The sequence below is a fragment of the Ostrea edulis genome, chromosome 4, assembly GCF_947568905.1.
Source record: "Ostrea edulis chromosome 4, xbOstEdul1.1, whole genome shotgun sequence".
NCBI classification, from domain to species: domain Eukaryota; kingdom Metazoa; phylum Mollusca; class Bivalvia; order Ostreida; family Ostreidae; genus Ostrea; species Ostrea edulis.
The window spans coordinates 32,593,088-32,613,770 of record NC_079167.1 but is presented as its reverse complement, the minus strand read 5'-3'; the positions used below and the strand labels follow the sequence as shown (position 1 = coordinate 32,613,770).

Genomic DNA, 20,683 nt, shown 5'->3' with positions numbered 1-20,683 from the left:
ACTGCGACCACCGTATCTATCAAACTGTTAAACTCTCTCTCTCTCTCTCTCTCTCTCTCTCTCTCTCTCTCTCTCTCTCTCTCTCCGCCCTCTCCCCTCTTCTCTCCCTTCTTCTTTCCTCTTGACCCTGCCCCTCCCCTCCTGTTTACCCTACCTACCCCCTCTGATATGATTTTTTTCAGTATCGCGAAAATTATCTGAGTAGACAAGAGCTGGAAACCAAAGGTTTTATTGCTCAAGGTGCGGCCATGCGGGTTAGCGTCATAAAGCGGCACGTGCGGGAGGGGCACGCTCAGGGAGGATAGGGGTATCCCCGACATTTTTTTTATAAACCGCAAAATGGCACATTCTGAGAGCAGAAAATTGCTAGTTTACACAAACTAGGTATGCTTGATTTAAGAGAAAATATTCGGAAAACCCGCTTTCTCGACAGCTCGATCTAATAGAGTTTTAAACTAAAAGGCAAATTCTGAGAATCACTACATGTAAACTCCATGAGTAACATGTATTGTATTGATATTATAACATGTATTGTATTGATATTATAACATGTATTGTATTGATATTATAACGTGTATTGTATTGATATCATAACATGTATTGTATTGATATTATAACATGTATTGTATTGATATTATAACGTGTATTGTATTGATATCATAACATGTATTGTATCGATATTATAACATGTATTGTATTGATATCATAACATGTATTGTATCGATATTATAACGTGTATTGTATTGATATCATAACATGTATTGTATCGATATTATAACATGTATTGTATTGATATCATAACATGTATTGTATCGATATTATAACGTGTATTGTATTGATATCATAACATGTATTGTATTGATATCATAACATGTATTGTATCGATATTATAACGTGTATTGTATCGATATTATAACATGTATTGTATTGATATCATAACATGTATTGTATCGATATTATAACGTGTATTGTATCGATATTATAACATGTATTGTATCGATATTGTAACATTAATTGTATCGATATTATAACGTGTATTGTATCGATATTATAACTTGTATTGTATCGATATTGTAACATTAATTGTATCGATATTATAACTTGTATTGTACTGTTATTGTAACATGTATTGTATCGATATTGTAACGTGTATTGTTTCGGTATTATAACGTGTATTGTATCGATGTTGTAACACGTATTGTATCGATATTGTAACATGTATTGTATTGATATTGTAACGTGTATTGTATCGATATTATAACGTGTATTGTATCAGTATTATAACGTGTATTGCATCGATATTATAACGTGTATTGTATCGATATTGTAACATGTATTGTATCGATATCATAACACGTATCATATCGATATTATAATGTGTATTGTTTTGGTATTATACCGTGTATTGTATCGATATCGTAACACGTATCATATCGATATTATAATGTGTATTGTTTTGGTATTATAACGTGTATTGTATCGATATCGTAACATGTATTGTATTGATATCGTAACATGTATTGTATCGATATTGTAACATGTATTGTATCGATATTGTAACGTGTATTGTATCGGTATTATAACGTGTATTGTATCGATATTACAACATGTATTGTATCGATATTATAACACGTATTATATCGATATTATAACATGTATTGTATCGATATTATAACATGTATTGTACTGATATTGTAACATGTATTGTATCGATATTATAACGTGTATTGTATCGATATTATAACGTGTATTGTTTCGGTATTATAACGTGTATTGTATCGATATTGTAACGTGTATTGTTTCGGTATTATAACGTGTATTGTATCGATATTGTAACATTAATTGTATCGATATTGTAACGTGTATTGTATCGGTATTATAACGTGTATTGTATCGATATTGCAACTTGTATTGTATTGATATTATAACATGTATTGTATCGATCTTGTAACATTAATTGTATCGATATTGTAATGTGTATTATAACGTGTATTGTATCGATATTGTAACATTAATTGTATCGATATTGTAACGTGTATTGTATCGATATTGTAACATTAATTGTATCGATATTGTAACGTGTATTGTATCGATATTGTAACATTAATTGTATCGATATTGTAACGTGTATTGTATCGGTATTGTAACGTGTATTGTATCGGTATAATAACGTGTATTGTATCGATATTATAACATTAATTGTATCGATATTACAACATGTATTGTATCGATATTATAACACGTATTATATCGATATTATAACATGTATTGTATCGATATTACATCATGTATTGTATCGATATCGTAACATGTATTGTATCGATATTATAACGTGTATTGTATTGATATTGTGATGTACACAGTGTTGCTTCCACATTTAATTGTACTATGTACATTTATAAATACAATCAACAACCTTTGCCCGATCGGAGACGGACATTTGTAATTTAATTGTTGGGTTTTCTTTCCCTTATATTTATTTGAATTTAAACACCCTACTTCCGACAAAAAGAGACAGAATTTGAGTAAAGTTAATATACTCAAACAAAATTGGCCAGTCACAATATGTATATTTGAATACCATATTTTGTACCAGAATACTCAGTCCTTAATTATTTCAACACCTCTCCACCCCCACTCTGGGACAGACCGTAAGTTAACTGGAAAAGTCGGTCATACTGTACGATGTTTTTGTATGCACAGAATTTTAAAATCAAATTTTGATCTGAAATCTTGAATATCTACCTATAATTAATTAAGAAACTCAGTAGCATCTTTTTGAAATCTCGTACCACGATCGCCTCCCAGTAGAGAATAGCCGATAGTTTAGTATGTATATCATATTACGAAAGATTATATATGTACATAGGTAATGAAAGAAAATTGCACCTGAAGTATGGACACTACTACTACTACTACTACCCCTCCTTTCTGATTTTTTTTTTGGCGGCGATAATTTCTCCCAAATGGGTGGATCCCCTATCTATCCCATTCCAATCTTGATTTATATACATGTAATCGTTTCACGCTGTTTTATAAGCTTTAGAGATTATATCGGTAGAAGGCCAACCTCTAAAGCTTGCAATAAGCGTGAAACAATTAGACCTACGTAAATTGGATGGGATAGAGAGGGGAACCACCCATTCCGGAGAAATTACCGTCGCATAAAAAGAATCAGAAGGGGGGGGGGGGGGGTAGTAGTGTCCATACTTCAGGTGCTTGTGGAAATTTTTGTATTGTACCTCATGTACCATTTCCATCGAATAAAAATGAATGAATGCTATATGTTACTCTATCTTGGGGGGGGGGGGGGGGGCTCCCATTTTATCGTGAGAAACTCTATATTTTCTCTGTATTAGTCATGGATAGCGGCAGCGAGTTCCCGGATCATCGTACAGAGGGATTATTTCGACAGCTAGGTTAGTGTTGTGATTCGGATGGCCGACATTACGTAAGGGTTAATGTACGAGTATCGCTCCATTCCTTAAAAGTAATGGACCGAGGCCCCAAAGGGGCCGAGGTCCATTGCTTTTTAGGAATGGAGTTATACACGTACATTGACCCACTTAAAATCCACCTTTGCTGGGCCCAAATAAAAACTAAACTTTGTGCATTTTAATCATGTCTTACGTTTTTTATTCTTTTGTTGCATGCATTTATATCTACTTGTACAAAGGTTGACCTACTTTCCGAACACTCCATTCCTGAAAAATAATGGAGTGTTCGAACAAAAGAATGACGTCATAGATGGATTTTAAACACTGTTCAGGCGTAGGTGCTTGAGGACAAGAAACAGAAACTACACCCACCCCCCTCCTTCGAATATTACGGTACCCCGGGCCTCTTGTCACTGTTTTGGTCAATCACTCCTTTATGACAATTAGTCCATCCAATGCCATAACTCCGAAAATTAAAACAAACATTTCATTAAAAAATTAAAAGATTAAAAAAAAAAAAAAAGACTAGTATAGATAGTCGCGTTTTCTCTCTCTTCATTTTAATGTAATGTTTTGGGGCTTAGCTGTGAAAGCGATCGATGGCATCCATTTTCCCCCTCGAAATTTCTCAATGTAATTGGAACATATATCAATGACTAATAAAAACATTTACTGTGTACAATAACAAGAAAAACCTAATAAAAACAAGAAAACCCAATAAAACTACGTTAGATAATCGCTTTTAGTGTAGAGAAATACGTGATAAGGAACACTTTTGTCTTGCAAGTCAATGGTTATTTAATAGTCAAAATTACACATTCATGTGCCTGCTTCAAGGTTAGTAAGTGTTTGTAACGAGGGCATGGAATGACTGACTAATTTCATTTTCAGACATCTCAGTTTGACCGAATTTTAAGGGAACTCCATACTCGCATTATTATCTGCTAAAAGTTTAGAAAGTGTACTTATTTCCATTTAAAATCAATAATAAAATATATGTCACAGCACTTTTTAAGATGCAATATAGAATAGAATAAAATAGTATATTTTTTATTACTAAATCAGGGCCCAAATGAGCATATATAAACATGTAACATATATAATTGTTGATTCAAGTACAGACAACACACAGCGAGGAGCAATTCTTGGAGTTTATACTCATTGGTGGTATTTCAAGTTTCATATGTAAACATTAGTACCCAGTTAATACGTATACATGTGTATTATCCCTAATGCAATATACAGTATGCCTGATGCACCAGCAAGAGAATGGAGGCAGCAAGAGTCGGTGCTAAAGGATATAAAACAAAACTCATCTAGAATAAGCAGATCACACATAATATATATACATGTAGATCTATAATATAAAAAAAAAGAGAGCTATATATGCTACATGAATGGAATTTTTTAACGGTACAACGTCCGAAAATTGCAATCATATGAATTATCAAAATTTCACAAAAACTTGTACTAACGTTATGAACATCACTTTAGCTTGTACTTGAAATCAACTTGATGATTACTTTAATTAAATACAATTTCTATCTGACGTACTAGGGCGTAATAGACTAAAATTTATCATCAAATAGGGTCTGTAAGTCTCGTTTGCTTTCATTTTCGGTTTTACTACTTCCGGGTACAACAACATGTGGAATATATAAAGTCGTAACAGAGAATCGGCGCTAATTTGTAATTTGGTGTATTGTTAAGCGATCGGCTGCATACATGAGACGGGGAAAACCCTGCCATGTAGTTTATTTAGGTTCCTAGTCGATGCTACAGTAAGGAAGCGGTGGATACAAAGATGTAGGTACGTAATATTATCACAATTCAACGAATAATCATGTCAAATTAACACACGTGGGTATAAACTGACAGAATATACTGGATGTGTTGTTTAGATATTTCAGAGGGGGTAGGCCTACAAAAGATTTTGACAGACGAACTGATAAAAATAAAATAATAAGAGCAAAAAATTACATGTACTACAATTTCATAAATGGGGGGGGGGGGGGTAAGTTTTTCTTCGTTATTGATTTCAACATTTATTAACATCTTTTACTATATAATTCCCTTCTGTCTGAAAGGGGGGAGGAACACTTATTTATTGTATCAATATAGAAAAAATAACCTTGTTAGGAAAAGGGGAAAGGGTTGACAGGACACTCTTGATACTACTTGCCTTTATATAGGGTCCTGCATGATTAAATTTTGTATTGTGTTTCAAGAGAACTGGCATATATCTTTATTGTATAATTATGTAAAAGTGACACATGGCCTTGAAAAGAATGATTGTAACACTCATATTCTGTGCTTATTTCAGAAACTACAACTTTGTTGTGTAGTGAGCCACTTTAAGTCAATAAAAACAGCAACTTATGGTATATTACTTTTTTTCATAGACACAAAGTTACGAAACCTGCTGAAGCAGAAGCATCTGCTTCAAATGTACATGTAGGAACCGAAATTGATACTGCTACCAATATATCTGTACCAGACAACAATGAAGTGCATCTACATGATCACGAGTATTAACAGCACCAAACCCTCAACATTTAAAAAGGTACAGTGTACGATACAAGTATTCTAGTACATCAAACCAGGAAGTTACAACGGTTGTTAAGTTTTGTGTCAGGTGGTTTTTCTGTATTTTCTTCATTCTCATTTCAGTGTTATCTAAATTTATATGCACACCAAATACTATAATGGTATTGCTTTTGTTCTTACAGCTTCCCTTGAAGACTATGATGTTGTAAACTTGCAGTGAGAAATATACCTGCTTAATTAAAGGAAACCATCCATGACAATTGGGAACATCATAATTGAAAGACCCTGGAAAGGTATGTTTTAGCGGTTCGTTAAGGAAAAATGAACAATGCACTTTCTATACACTGACTAGTTATCAATTTCACAGGTCAGCGCAGATTTCACAATATTCAATTACCTAGTAATTTTAGGGGGGTATAAATGTTGCTGTATACACCATTTTCTGTGGATATTTTTCATATATTCATGAAATTTTGTTTGAAGGGATCATGAACACTGTTGGGAGTGTCCATTCAACTGAAATATAAAAGTAAGAAGAATTGAAGATTGCAATGGATGCAACAGAAGTGACCTAATATGACCAAATTGATATGAATAGCCAGTTTTTCGCTTGCAGTAATGACAAGAGTCGCCACAAAGAAAAGACCTTAATGTGTATTACACCTAATGCAGCTTATTTCCAATCTGTATGCTGGATACAAATCTAATTTGGCAATTGTGAACCATTGTGACATTTTAGAGAAGTTGCAAGTTGGTGATATATTCCTGGCGGACAAAGGATTTTGTTTTTTTGACAAACTTCCAAATGACATGACACTTAATATCCCATTCTTTCTTACAAATAAATCCCACTTCTCAAAAGAGGATGCACAACTTTGCTATAAAATTTCCAGATGCAGAATCCATGTTGGATGGGAAAATGAGAGATCTTTTTTTTTTTAATTCCTTAGCCATTATAGATATTGATCTGACAAAATATTTCAGATTTGTGTGGATCATGTGAATTTGCAGGTTCCCCTTTTGAAGGAGATTGCAGATAAATCCTACAAACTTATTAGATTAATTGCATGTATATATATATACCTTAAATCTGCACATACCTGCCACATTGAATTTTTAAAGTTAAAAGTAATGAATACCATATATGCAATATAACTTTACTACATATTTATTTAAATATAAAGCCTTTTATATTCATATGAATATAAAGCCCTTTGGAACGTCTCCATCAGAATGAAATATTCTCGAGAGGAACGTTAAACAATATACAATCAAATATAAAGCCTTTTGTTCTCATTCTGAAGGTTTTCAAATCTGCATTATTAAAAAAGAAGTAAAATCCATTGTTTGAGTAAATGCATGTAATTGGATGATTTTTGTAAAGCTGGACACTGTGTCTATACATACATGTATTTTGGTTCATCTAAAATAAGAAAAACGCTTGTCTATAATGTTTATTCAATAAATATACATGTAATTACATAACTTTGATAGATGCACCACTGATATCATAATAAAGTATATGTACATGTGGTTATGTGTGTGTGTTTTAGACTGCAAAAATACTTCATTATTATAATTAAACTCTATCACGCTTAAAAGGTTGACATAATACATCTTTGTCAATGTGAATTATTTGAGTGTCACTAGGAATCCACACTAGCAAATCACAGCATTGGGTGTCTTTCAGGTGGTGTTGTCCTTGAATCTGATGCCAATATTCAGATTTTGTTTTGAGGTGCAGCGAATCATCCCTTGCATCACATTCTAAAATGGCAAATGTCATTACATGTATTGATAAAATATACCTGATTTACAAGTGCTCTGAAGAGTGGTGAAAGTATTATACTGCAATATGCATACTTATTTTGACATAGATGTACTGCAGTATTCAAAACTTGATGCAAGTAAAGTTTATAAAGAACATTAGCAGTTCAATATCACAATGAAGCCTAAGTAGTATATGTATTTCATTCATAAAATGTTACTTTAAAGTTATAATAAACTTGGATACATCCATAATGATATATATGAATACATATATGTACAGCTAATGTACATGTATTAGGTACACATACACATAATTGTTCAATCTATAAAGCTGACTTACCAAGAGGGAAATCCCAACATTTGCACAGGCCTCTTTAATTGTCATTGTTCGAGCTGAAAATGGGCACTTAGCCTCAATTAAGAATTTCAGGGGTTGCTGAAAATGGCCTGTTGCCCTGCGGAATGAGGATGCAGTTAATTCCTCCACTTTGACTGTGCCGACTTTGGATGTTTTATCCAACTACTGACGTACTTTACATTGAACAGTTTTATTTGCCTTCTTATATCTGAAAAATTCCAATATATCTACATGTAAAAATTTTATCTTCACAGTTCGAACCCATTTATTACCTACTTTGGGTATAGATAAGATAAGTTTATTCCAATTTTGGGCCCAGAGGGCATAACAGCAAGACAGTTTATAAAGAAAGAAATTTCTAAAAAGAAAGAAAGTTTACAACATATAAACTTATAATTATTATAATCATACGATATAGATCCAAACATGTATTGACATTATTTTATCTTTAGATTGTGTACCTGCCTTTGAAAATTTGCTGTCATATGAAGATCGACACTTATACTGCCCCATTATGGGCATACTGGCATCAGACATCCACATTAATGATGACTGCACAATGCACAACACCTTTATCCTCAGATTCAAGGCATATCTATAAAATATTAAACAATCTTAACCCATCTGTGATGTAACTGATATAGATAGGCATATTTAATGCGCTTTGTTTATTGAATAAACAACTGTACACTGCAGGTGCGTAAATGTAGTATCGTTGTTCACCCACCCACCCACCCCCTTCCGATCTCCCCAGTACGTTCGTATAAATACAAAGCAAGTTTTATGCATAATCCGTTTTTATTTTCAAGTATTAATATACTTTCAATTGGAATGATTTGAGATATAAAAACGTATCGTACATCTCTCTAGTTCATAGATTATGCTTTTACCAACCTGCTCTTTATCTGGAAGACGTACCCTCGTCGATGCTTGTACACTGGCGGTTATTACACGTAATTCGTCAAACACGAAGCGAAGAATCCTCGACCACTCCACTAATGCTTCAATTCCCATGTTTATCTCGTTAAAACCTCCACATAATCGATTGATAACGCTATATCTATGTATACCACTCTCTACATAGTGCAATCTGAGATGTTGATGTACCCGGAAGTTAATAATCTCGCTAAATCTCGGCAATCACATGACGAGACTTACAGACCCTATTACGGTCAAATTGGTTTCAATATTTTAAGGATGCCTTACAATAAAATATTCGTTTTAAATATGCGGGATGAGATTTTATATAGCATTCAAAATAGTAACTCGTTTTTATAATGAGACTTATATTACTCAGAGAAAAATGTGGTGAATTTCCTCTCGTTAACAGTAGTCAAATAATGATTTTCATGAGGTCATAAATCATTGTGCTTTGTTCTATATATATCTTATAAGGGGATTTCCCTATTATTCCGCATTTTAGATCGTTCGTATTCTTATTTCTTCTTTCTACATGTCTATCTTCTAACATAGTAAGTAAACCTGTTTTGTTACATCTTTTTAGAAAAATATATCTTATTTTAACCTTCAGTTTTATTCCCGATGAGTTTTCAATAAAATGTAACTATTTTCGTTTTCGCACATTTTTTATTACGTCGTTTGAGGAAATAACTCGTTTGTCCAATAAAAATTTGAATGGAAAACCGTAAAATTACGACCTGTTTACATTTCTTCAATAGTTTATATACAACGTAAGTAACCATTTTTAGTTCTTTTAATATTAGCAGTTTTCTTTGAAAAGGGGGATTAAAGTCAAGGTCCAACGAGACCATATTGTGCTAGATAATAATTTCCAAGGCCTGTTCTTTTGGCAATAGTTGCACATATGTCTATTTTCAGTTTCTGATTTTACGTGTGAGTAATACTGCACTGTACGTTACCGTGTGTCCCACCCTGTGACTATATTAAGCCTACAACGAAATAGTCTTGTGTGGATTTTTTGTTACTATTTTGACAGTGCTTCATCATAATCTTTTAAGTGTATTGTTCACCCACCCCTAATGTAGGGTCTGATATTGATCAATATTTATAGATATGTTCATAGAAATAACACATTGGAAGGAGGAATTTTCAGTTTACAGGAAATGACAAAAGTTCTATGAACTCCCCTGAAAATCTAGCTGATAACTCTTAATACAGAGCTGACATCAGTGTCTGATTTAGTGGTACAGTTAATTGTATATCATGTTAGATGTACTGGTTAAGTTTTCTGAAAACCTTATATCATGGCTAGATGTAGATAAAAATCACAAAGCAGAGAAATAACAACTGTAGTCATTTAGAGAAAGAGAGAAAGTTCATGGTTCCTAGCTGTGTCCAATATAATCATAGGTTAGTGTATGATACAGAACTAGGTTACTATAGTCAGCTGATATCAGTTTTTAAACTTCAAACTTAAAAGTTCTTTATTTGCCCTAAAGCACATATATAAGTGTTGTTAGCCATGTGATACGAAAATACATGTGCATTGTTTTATATGTTTATAGTTGTAACAAGCCTTTGTTTCTAAGGTTTGAAGAGTTTTATAGATCGTATATAAACACATTTCTTTTGTAGAAACAAGATTGAAAGGATTCAGTAAACAAGATACTGGATTATTATATATTATTTTTGAATACTTTTTCCTTATGTGTTTGTGTAAAGGTATCAATAATCAAAATCATGATGAAATTACTAAATGACCGAAGTCCCCCCCCCTAACTTCCTTCAGTAATTAGTTAATTTCAGAATTTGATCCCCTAGCTATCTTGGAGCAGACACCATCATATTGACATAATGATATACCTATGAAGCTCAGTCAGATGTATAATTAATTGTGACATTAATTACTGTAAGAGTAATTATATAAGCTGTTACAATAAATAAGTAAATTGGAAATGGCTAGGTGACCCAATAATGAATAATGGGAAACCTGGAACAGACAAGTGTTAGACATAATTAGATCTAACACAGGCCTAATTATGTGTTTACATTTTCAAGTCAATTTTTCTGGTTGTTTTTTTTTTTTTTCAATATGACAATATTTTTATTCTCTTAAACTGGATTACAGTTTAGAGAAGTATAACAGAATGAAAAGATGTAAGCAGTGAGTAAAGAAGAAAAAAACAAACAAATATGAAATGATAATGGAAATATTATTTTTTACAGACTGATAATGATGTGCTAGACACCATGCTTGTTCCAGGGATATCAAGCAGCGAGAATGTCCCATCATGCCACTCAAACCTCCCTACCCCTCTCTAATAATGTTCACGAACTCCGGCAACTCCAAGAGGAAAACCAGCTGTTACACGGAAAAATTCGAGGATATGTAACTTTAGGTTGTTATGCAGTCTGTTTACATGCAATATGGTCAAATTTGAAACTCATTGTTTTTGTCATAACAATATATATATATATATATATATATATAAATGTCACAATCTATTTTGTCCAGAGAAATTAACAAAATATGAAGGTCTTTTTTGATAATTAAAATGTAATGGCTTCTTATCACAGGAAATTTGCTACTTGAGAAAAAAGAAGAGTGTCAAACACTTCAGGAGGAAAATAAAGCTCTCCGTGAGAAGTTAGAATCGATACAAAAAACCAGCCAATCATCATCTGACGTAATGGAAAACGAAATAGAGGTTATAAAGAGCACTTGTTATTATCCTCAGTACATGTTAATTGCTTCCTTGTCAATAACCAGTTCATTTGAATGATATTTTTTGTCTTGGCTCGCTTAATTTGTTAATAATGTAATTGACACGCCCTTTAAAACAATAAGGAATGAAACAGTTTTGATTAGTTCCCTTGCAACTATATTGATATGTCTAATAGGATGGCTACAGCAATATGTAATTGTATTGTGATATTTGACGTAATTGATTCTTCAGAAGCAGCAGACGGTTTCTACAAAGGACAAAAACCAAACCGCCACCCCAGGTAACGTCATCCAACACAACCGCGTTACGGAACATTTCCCCAGCTACATTCACAATCAGACAGCAACACTCGCCTCACTCCCAGAAGATGATCCCACACAAGCTAAGCCCGTTCTGGATGACAAGATGCCAACACAAGAGTCGCTAGAATTCGAGAACCATTCGACAAAAAATCGAAGTACACGCACCTCGGAATCAGCTTCCAGTTTTGAGAGGATAGACCCTACCCCTTCAGGATCACTTTTCGAAATCATTCCCAATCAGGCCCAAATGTCAGACAACTTAAACCGCCAGCTCTCAACGAAGGTCAACTATAGTTCCAGTAATAGCTTCAATTTGATGGAGTTTCCATCAGTAACTGAGGCAAATCAGGTCATTAGCAGCCCCCAGGAAGAACTTTTTGATCCACTGATCGTTCAAAACGTAAGTCATTTCAAATATCTTAACTTAAAGTCAGAATCTGGTAACTGAGTTTTAAACCAGAAATGCCTATTATTTCTTTTATTTATCTGATAATGAAGAAATGATTAATAGAGAAGGTAATCCTTGTCAAATTATGTAATTTGATAAAGAGTGAAATCAAATTTTACACTAACTGCAATGTTGCCCCATTCTGCTGAACACAATATTATCATGTTTACATTTGTGTTGTTTACAGTCAAATGAAGCCCCAAAAGAAGAAGAAACCATTCTGAGTATCAAGGTAAGCCAGGTAGCGGTTGCCATGGATCTGACCACAGATGGCCCCGCCGAGAAGATGAGAAAATTTTTGGAGGAGCTTGTACCAGAAATAGAAAAACAAGAAGAGGATACCAAAAAGTTCAAGGTTTGTCAGCATTAGAAACTTCACATTGGTGTGTGGAGCAAAATGAGTGAATCAAAAATTGATAAGATTTTAGTATTTCCAGTAGGCCTCAAAAAGTTCATTATCTGCTTCTCAGGCCTTTATGTACTTATTGTATTTTTGATGAAAAAAACCCCAACAACCCACATTTGGGTGCAGTTCTATATTGTTCTGAACTTTTGATGGACTTTGCACCAGTTTTGTTAACTGCTAAACAGAATGAAGGAAATTGATAGCAATAACTGTCTTTTTTACAGACATGCAATTTAGCTCTGAAAGAGGAATTGGAACTGCAAAAGTAAGCACATTATCATTGCTAGGTTAAAGTTTTGATTACCAAAATAAACAATACCTTGAGAGACTCCTGATTGCTTTACTCTGATGATCGATATACTGAATGATGCTCCTATAAGTATGAGTCTCGATTAATGCATCTCTTGGAATAGAAATAGGCTTAAAATGAAATACAATGATGCAAATAACATTTAATAGAAATAAAAGAAAAAAATTGTGTATCCTGACATGAATTTGCCACAGTATGTTCAGCTAGCTAGAGAACTTGAATGAGTGTCTATGTGACTTTCAGGTCTCAGAATCGTCGTCTGCTGCAAAAAATCCAACAACTGGAGCATCAGGTCAACAACCTGAGTCCCTCCTCCTCTCTGTCCTCACAGACACAGGTTCTGGACTGGGAACAGCACAGACATACAGAGACACAGGTACTGCATATGTTGTGTGGTGTAATGCGATATGTGGAGCATGGACGATAATCAAAATTTAGACTAGAAGATGAATAGACCAACTAATGCACAGATAATCTTTTTCCTGGATTTATTTGAATAACAAAATTATTAGAATATCAAAATAACCAAATTCTTCCCGGTTTTGGACAAAGAATTGTGATTTCTATATGATATATTTTTATTTTTATAAATCAGAAAATAGAAAATGGAAGAGTCAGTGGAAGAGAACAGGAAACTATTGAAAAAGTAAGTACATGTATCAGGCAAAGTCTGTAAATATTTTGAGAAGATTTTTGTTTATTTCACCAAAGGCTCGAGTGAGCTTGTTTTATCAACTGTTGTCTGTCATTATGTTTGTCTGGTATAAATATTTCGCATCTTCACCTTCATCTCAACAACCACAGGGTCAATTCAACTAAACTTACCAAACAGTGTACTAAGAAGAATCAAGTTTATTGAATCAAGGTTCATGTTGCCTTTCAAGGAGAGATAATTTAGAAATAGTGAAATTAAGATGAGGTGTGTGAAGAAAATCTCCACTGAACCAAAAAAAGTCAAAACTTGTCTGTAAAACAGGATTGCATATTTGAATGTATGAATTTTTTTGTCAGTATCAGAAAGAGATCCAGAAATGGCGAGACTTATTCAGCCAGTGGACGAGGGACAAAGAAAAGTTGAAGGCAGAGACTGACCAACTGAAGGAGGAGATCACAAGCTATAAGTCTCAGGACCAGAAACGACAGGAGGAATTCGACAAGATCCTTTTGAACGCAAAAGAAAGAACTACAGAAGCAGAGGTATGACGACAACTGCAGATTCCAGATTTTGGAGAGACGCTTACAAAAGGATTCAATGATATACAGAAAAGAAGATTTACAAAATGTCTAACAAGGATTGTGAGAAGGGTGCTTTTGTAAGAGTTAAAGTTCTGTCATGTTTATTTTTAGGCTAGACGAGAAGATTTACAGCAAAGACTAGACAGACAGGTCATAAGAGTGGAGGCTTTAGAGGCAGAGATTTATCAAGACAAGGAAGTCATCACCAGACTCAACAGGGAAAAAAGTGCTCTAGAAGCTGAGGTCACTGTCCTAAGGGTAAGTTCCGGTCAAAGGTCAAGAGATTTTGTCATGTTATCTGTAAACCGACATTTATTCGCGATGACTCTATTTGCGAATTAGCAGTGAGGAACTGGTTCACAGTAACTGATTTTCGCTACCAAGATAATCTTAAACATACACAAAAGATGAAAGGTCTAGTTCGTGGCGAAAAATATTCACAATGAAGAGGTTCTCATGAACCTCGCAAAAATTTCTCGCACGCGAATAAAAGTTGGTTTACAGTATCGTGATTGGATGAAATGCGATAAACATTCTTATCCCCTACATTATTGCCTGTTATGTTTTTGGTAGGGGACGGGAAGTACCAGTGGATTGATTGGTCTAACTGAGGGCCCCAGTAGAGAAGACCTGAAACAGGAAAACGCAGTCCTCAGGGAACAGGTACATATGTCCTTGTTGTCTCTCTGTCACACAAGAGTCAAGGAGCTCAACATTCATATTGGCAATCCCATACAAAGGTCTGATCAATGTGCTTATTTGCATTTAGTTGACAGTTTTTAAAGAAGACTTTGATAGAGAAAGAAGTGATCGTGCTCATGCTCAGTCTGTTAAGGACGATCTCAGGAAACAAATGGAAGCTGACCAAAGGAAAGTTAGGACTCTACAAGATCAGCTGAAGGGGTTTGAGAGACAGGTCAGTGTTTGTTTAGATATTCACAAAGGATTTCGGGAGGAAGATGTGTGTGTTTTGTTCAGGAATGCCAAGAATTTATTTTTGATGGATTTATGAGTGTATATAATTGTACAAATTAACTGTACTTGTTTTTACAGCTTCGCAGTGCAGAAAAAAATGTGAAACAAACCATGACAGAAAATGTACAACTGCATTCAGAAAATCAAAAGCTTAAGAAAGAGGTAGACTTGACATATTTATGACTGTTACAAGTGCTTTCTGCTATAGTTATCTTTATAAAAGTCAAAGTTCAAGTATTCCTCAATAAACTACAGAGGTTGGAATGGTTTATGAACACGAATCACTTCAATCTCAGAACTGTCCAACATTTATAGAATGTTTGCAATATAACTCTAAAAGCTGTCAATATCTTGACAAGTTCAATCATCTCAGGCCATAGTACAACCATGTTTATTTCTCTTTTATAGAGACAATGAAATATACATGTATTTGGTGTGGCCAGATTATCGTATTTAATGAGGAATAACTTAAAATTTTGCTTGAAAAAAAAAAGTATCACAAAGTTCAATTTTGCCTCACAGTTTATATCAACAAACAAAATTTCTTAACCTCTGAAGTCATTCATTATCAAATCCTGTAAACATGGCCATTATTTTTTCTTAATCACAATTTCAGTTGTAATGCAAATTATGTAAATGATTCTGGTCATTCCTAGCTTCAGCGTGAGAAGGAGGTCAACAGCCAGCAGCAGTACTACCACCAGATGACCAGTCGCCCGCCCATGGGGGAGTATCTCAACCCCTATAGAGGTCAGCCAGAGTCGGACCCAATGGCACAGCCTGTAGCCCCATACTTGTTCCAAACAGGACGACATCAGAGTAAGGAAACCGATGCAGAGAATATCTTGTTGAAAATTATATTGTGCCTTTGTTGAATTTATTTAGGTTACGTGATTTGTAAATCTTTTATCTGCTGTGAAATTCCACATGAACTGCACAACTGTACTTGACAAATTTATATCAAAGGGTATTCAAAATTATTTGTTTTAAAATTCCCATCAAAATTTGTTGACCCTTATATAATTGGAATAGAATTTGTATTGGATAAAGTTGATAAAAGAATTCACAGGCTGAAAATGGTTCTTCCAGCAGTGTGAATGTTCTGAGAATCTCATATGTACATCATTTTATGATCAGTATTTCCTGTTTAGACGCATCGACTGAGTACTCACGACCCCAAATGACAAACAAAGCCCAGCTGTGTCCGGAGCAGCTTCCCGGGGCCTGGAACTGTCCAAATTGTACTTACACAAACCATCCCTCTCGGACTGTCTGTGAAATTTGTGGCAGTGTGTTCACCAGAGGTAGGTATTATACTTATCACACAGGAGATGCTGTCACTACTTGTCTTTTTGTATTTCTGTTCACATGTCTGTAAATCCTGCAGATAGAAGTGGGAATGTGTATACCTGTAAAACCATTTGTGACTTTTTTTCAGAACAACTTCAGAACTTCTACCAGCAGAATGCAAATCAATCCCAGGTATGAATATTCATCAGTGTAATGCACACTCTATGTTTTCAAAATGATACAAAGCCCAAAATGAATAGTTTATAGTTTTCAATTTAGAAACTTTCTTGTTATTCAGAATATGTTTTTAGTGTGGGTTTGGGCTCTTTTAATTCTATGACGGCGTAGTACCAGTATATTATTCTGTTGCTGATATGTATTATTTTGTTTGCAGCACTTGATGGCGCGAGGAGACACGATGACGCCCGTGGGAGAGGATCCACCAGATCTCTGTACTGACTCCGGACTGAAGCCAGTCAACTGTCATTAGTGTAAGCCATTAATTATCAATAGTCCACGTAGAACTAACCCCACATAGTGGCAAGACAGGGTCATGCCTCAGTCTGTTTTGAAACTGAACAATAGTCTGTCGTGCAGTTGTTACACAAAAAATACCATGACGCGAACCCGCTCTGTGGCTTTTGTTTGGGTTAATACCTGCACAAGAATTTCTCAATCCAAGAAATGTGATAATGATGTCAGTTTCACTTCTGTCAATATCATGTTTCTTGGATTGATACTGTAAAAGTGTTTATTTACAGGTGGGGTAATTTTACATTAATTACATGGTCACATGTATAGTTATATATATTTGATATAATATCTATTATATTCAGTTGCCGCATATTTCCCCCCCACACGAAATGTTGGATGTGGAAAAACGTGTACTTAACCCCCAGTGTCAATAACCACTTTTACAGTAAATCCTTATGTTTAACCAAAACAAATGTAATTTTGTACAGTATTTTGTTGTATGATGATATTATAAGAAAGTCTAAATTAAAGCATTACTTGAAGCACTTGCTTCTTCATGTTATCCCATGATATCCCAATGCCACGAAGCAGCTATCCCAATGTGCAATAATATCAATGTCACAACACCATTCAAACCAGTTACGAACAAGAAAGCAGTCATGTTTAGTTCGTAGGAACATGTGAGGGTGATATAACAATCCAAAGATGTAAACAAAACAAAATTTGGGCTGATCACATGGGATTGCACAGGTATTATGGGAATTTGTGAATATAAATTTCTTGGGTACAGCCAATGAAATTACAGCATATTACCCAGTCATAAAAGTGTGCGTTGTGTTTCGGTAAAAGATTGACCTCACTTTGAAATTTTCTTTGTTGCAGATTCTTCAAATTATTACATACAGCCAGTTTGACAATACAAATGACAGTTGAGTGTCTTCTGCTGTTCCTCCATCTGTGAAGAGACTAACACCAGTCACTCCAAATAACCAACACTTTAATCTCAGTATGTTTTGGAAGTACCAAATATTTCAATGTCAAGCTCAAAAAGCTTGCCATTGAAATATTTTGTACTTCCAAAATCACTGAGATTAAAAAAAAACTCCAATCAAATATTACCCCAAATATTTGAACTTTCTATTTTGGCCCATTCGGCATGATGGAGGTATAGTGATTATGGGTGTCTGTGGCAGTTTATGATTTCTGTCTGAAGATCACGTTTGGATATGTTATTGTACAGAGAGGAGACCACCATGGACTCAGAGTTAAGAGAAATTGTTGGAAATTGTTTGTATAACTTTCAGACCACGGCAGACAAATGGATAACATGGCGAGATGTGAGAAACTGCTAGTGTAATATTTAGACATAGAAAGGAAAATGGATAGGACGAAATTGACGTGATGTGAGAAATTCCTGTTGTAACATTCGGATCATGAGAGGTGTAAGGATCGCGTGGGACGGAAACCCATCACTGGGCATGTGGCACTGTCTTCATATGTACGGTGGAAAAGATGATGACAAAAACAGAAAAAGTCACAGATTGACCTTGTAAATGTATATCAGTATGGAAAATGATGTCTAAATGCAAACATCTCGTTTGTAACAGAGGAAAAGAAGTAAATTTGACTCTCAATCTTCACAAGAGATACACATAATACTGTTTTTATACATTTCAGTTTGCAGGAATGCAATCTTTTAGGAGTGTTTCATTGTTTTCAAACAGGCATACACACCTTTTTAAAGGGACTGATTCACGATTTTCCTCAAAATTTTCTTTTTCACTTTTAATGATCAAAATGTATTGTCTAATGTGTTTAAAAGATTTCACATAAAAATTAAGGTTATACATTTATCACAAAAGCTCAATTTAGAGAGTTTATTATTTGTTTTTGTAAACAAAGATTGTGGTATACTATTGTTTACGAAATTTTCGAAAGAAATGGATTTCTATCTAAATTTATTATATCTTTCACATTTCAAGCAATTTTGGGGTAAAACGTGTTATCTAAAAGTCAAAATTTGTGATTGTGCAAAATTCAGATGCTTTATATTACAAAATCAATATTTCACTTGTTTGTTTGTAAAAATAAAATGACTCGAGTCTTTGTTTACATAACACAGATTTAAGGCTAAAATATTGCTTTTATCGTTCTATTCAGAAGGTCAAAATTTTGGCTGTCAACATTAAATGAGTTATATTTTCAATGTTTAACATAAAAAATGAAAAATATTTTTATCAAAAATCGTGAACCAGTCCCTTTAAGTATTGTGGTCCCATATAATAGTGTTGTGCCATGTCTCCAATTTTTGAATACAAATGTATTTGATGTTGTATTGTTCTTAAAAGTTTATTTATTTAGCAACCAATGCCTGCAATTCACAACACATTTTTATTTGTAATGTATACACATAACATATATAGGACATGTACTCCCGTTTACCAAACGTCAAGAATAAGAATAGTTCTAGTTTTATGACGAGTAATAGTTCTCATAAATTTATGCAGAAAATATTTACGAAAAATTCTGTAGCACCTCATTGTATATAAGTTCTGTGAATTCTGAATTTGTCTTTATAAAAATTCTTTATCAGGCTATATTTGAGTAGTTGTTTGCCCTTACCTGAGAGACTGAAATGAAACTCCCAGATTCAAAGTGTATTTACATGTTTTGATCCAGAGATTTCTTGGTAGATTTTATTCTGAATTTTGTGGGTATCTATGTATCTCTGCTGCGTAGTTCCCTCCCTTTAGTTAAACAGCTTGTCTTTGTTATTTAGATCTTCCAGAAATAAGTAAAGTTACCTATTTACCAAACCAAACAAAATGACAGCAGAGGGCAAAGATCTTCATATTAATAAAAACATATGCTAGTAACTGTACATGGTGTGGTGGAGAAATCTTTTTTCCCTATCTTTTCTTTCACATACTAATAAAATAGTTTGCATTTTGTGTATATAGTTATTCATTGTTGATTTCACATGCTCTTAAACAACTCCATATTAAAACTTGAAATTATTGGTGATAGGCCTGTGTTGATGTTTTGTTGTTTTTCTCGAGTCGGCTCGCGATAGCAAGTAAAACCTTGTTATCACCGGCACTGCACTTCGGATTTTGAGTACAAACCTTTGTTGATACATACGTGAGGTAATGCAAATAGTTCTTAATCTCTTCTCATTGAAATTTTGGCAAAATATGGATAATATTGTGCATGTCAAAGGGGTTGGTTTAAACAAAGTATTGGTTATTGTGTTCTTGCAATTAAAAGCAGTGCTACCTAATTGCAATGATATTTTCTTTATCATTTGGTTTGGAGACAACATGAACACGCATGTCTACCCAGAGTTATCGTTCCTTACACTCACATTAGCAGTGTTATTCCACATATAAATTATCCATTATTTTAACAGAATTCTGACGAAAATATATCTGTCAGTGAAATGAATTAACGAATTCTATATTTGTTTAAATAAACAACAAGTGA

The 20,683-nt window shown here is 34.0% G+C and overlaps 1 protein-coding gene and 1 long non-coding RNA gene across 6 annotated transcripts; one reads left to right on the top strand and one right to left on the bottom strand.

Annotated features, from left to right (window-relative positions):
- The first annotated feature begins 3,191 nt into the window (after window positions 1-3,191).
- Window positions 3,192-20,226, top strand: LOC125669631 (TNFAIP3-interacting protein 1-like). 5 transcript variants are annotated; one of them, XM_056162396.1, is made up of 18 exons: window positions 3,192-3,419; window positions 11,260-11,432; window positions 11,611-11,741; window positions 11,991-12,461; window positions 12,697-12,864; window positions 13,140-13,180; window positions 13,469-13,601; window positions 13,821-13,871; window positions 14,237-14,422; window positions 14,573-14,719; window positions 15,035-15,124; window positions 15,231-15,377; window positions 15,515-15,598; window positions 16,093-16,255; window positions 16,588-16,740; window positions 16,875-16,918; window positions 17,121-17,217; window positions 18,083-20,226. In XM_056162396.1, the coding sequence occupies exons 2-17, from the start codon at window positions 11,315-11,317 to the stop codon at window positions 17,214-17,216; spliced, it is 2,223 nt and encodes a 740-aa protein (XP_056018371.1). In that variant the 5' UTR covers window positions 3,192-3,419; window positions 11,260-11,314; the 3' UTR covers window position 17,217; window positions 18,083-20,226. The 5 variants fall into 5 exon arrangements, with proteins under 5 accessions (XP_056018371.1, XP_048760262.2, XP_048760260.2 ...); XM_048904305.2 differs by lacking the exon at window positions 3,192-3,419 and adding an exon at window positions 9,503-9,584; XM_048904303.2 differs by lacking the exon at window positions 3,192-3,419 and adding an exon at window positions 9,513-9,803.
- On the bottom strand, window positions 7,424-9,258 carry LOC130054071 (uncharacterized). The gene is made up of 4 exons (XR_008802339.1): window positions 9,007-9,258; window positions 8,574-8,707; window positions 8,095-8,320; window positions 7,424-7,751 (listed from the first exon to the last, which is right to left on the bottom strand). It is a non-coding gene; the product is annotated as an uncharacterized LOC130054071 (long non-coding RNA).
- Window positions 20,227-20,683: the final 457 nt, after the last annotated feature.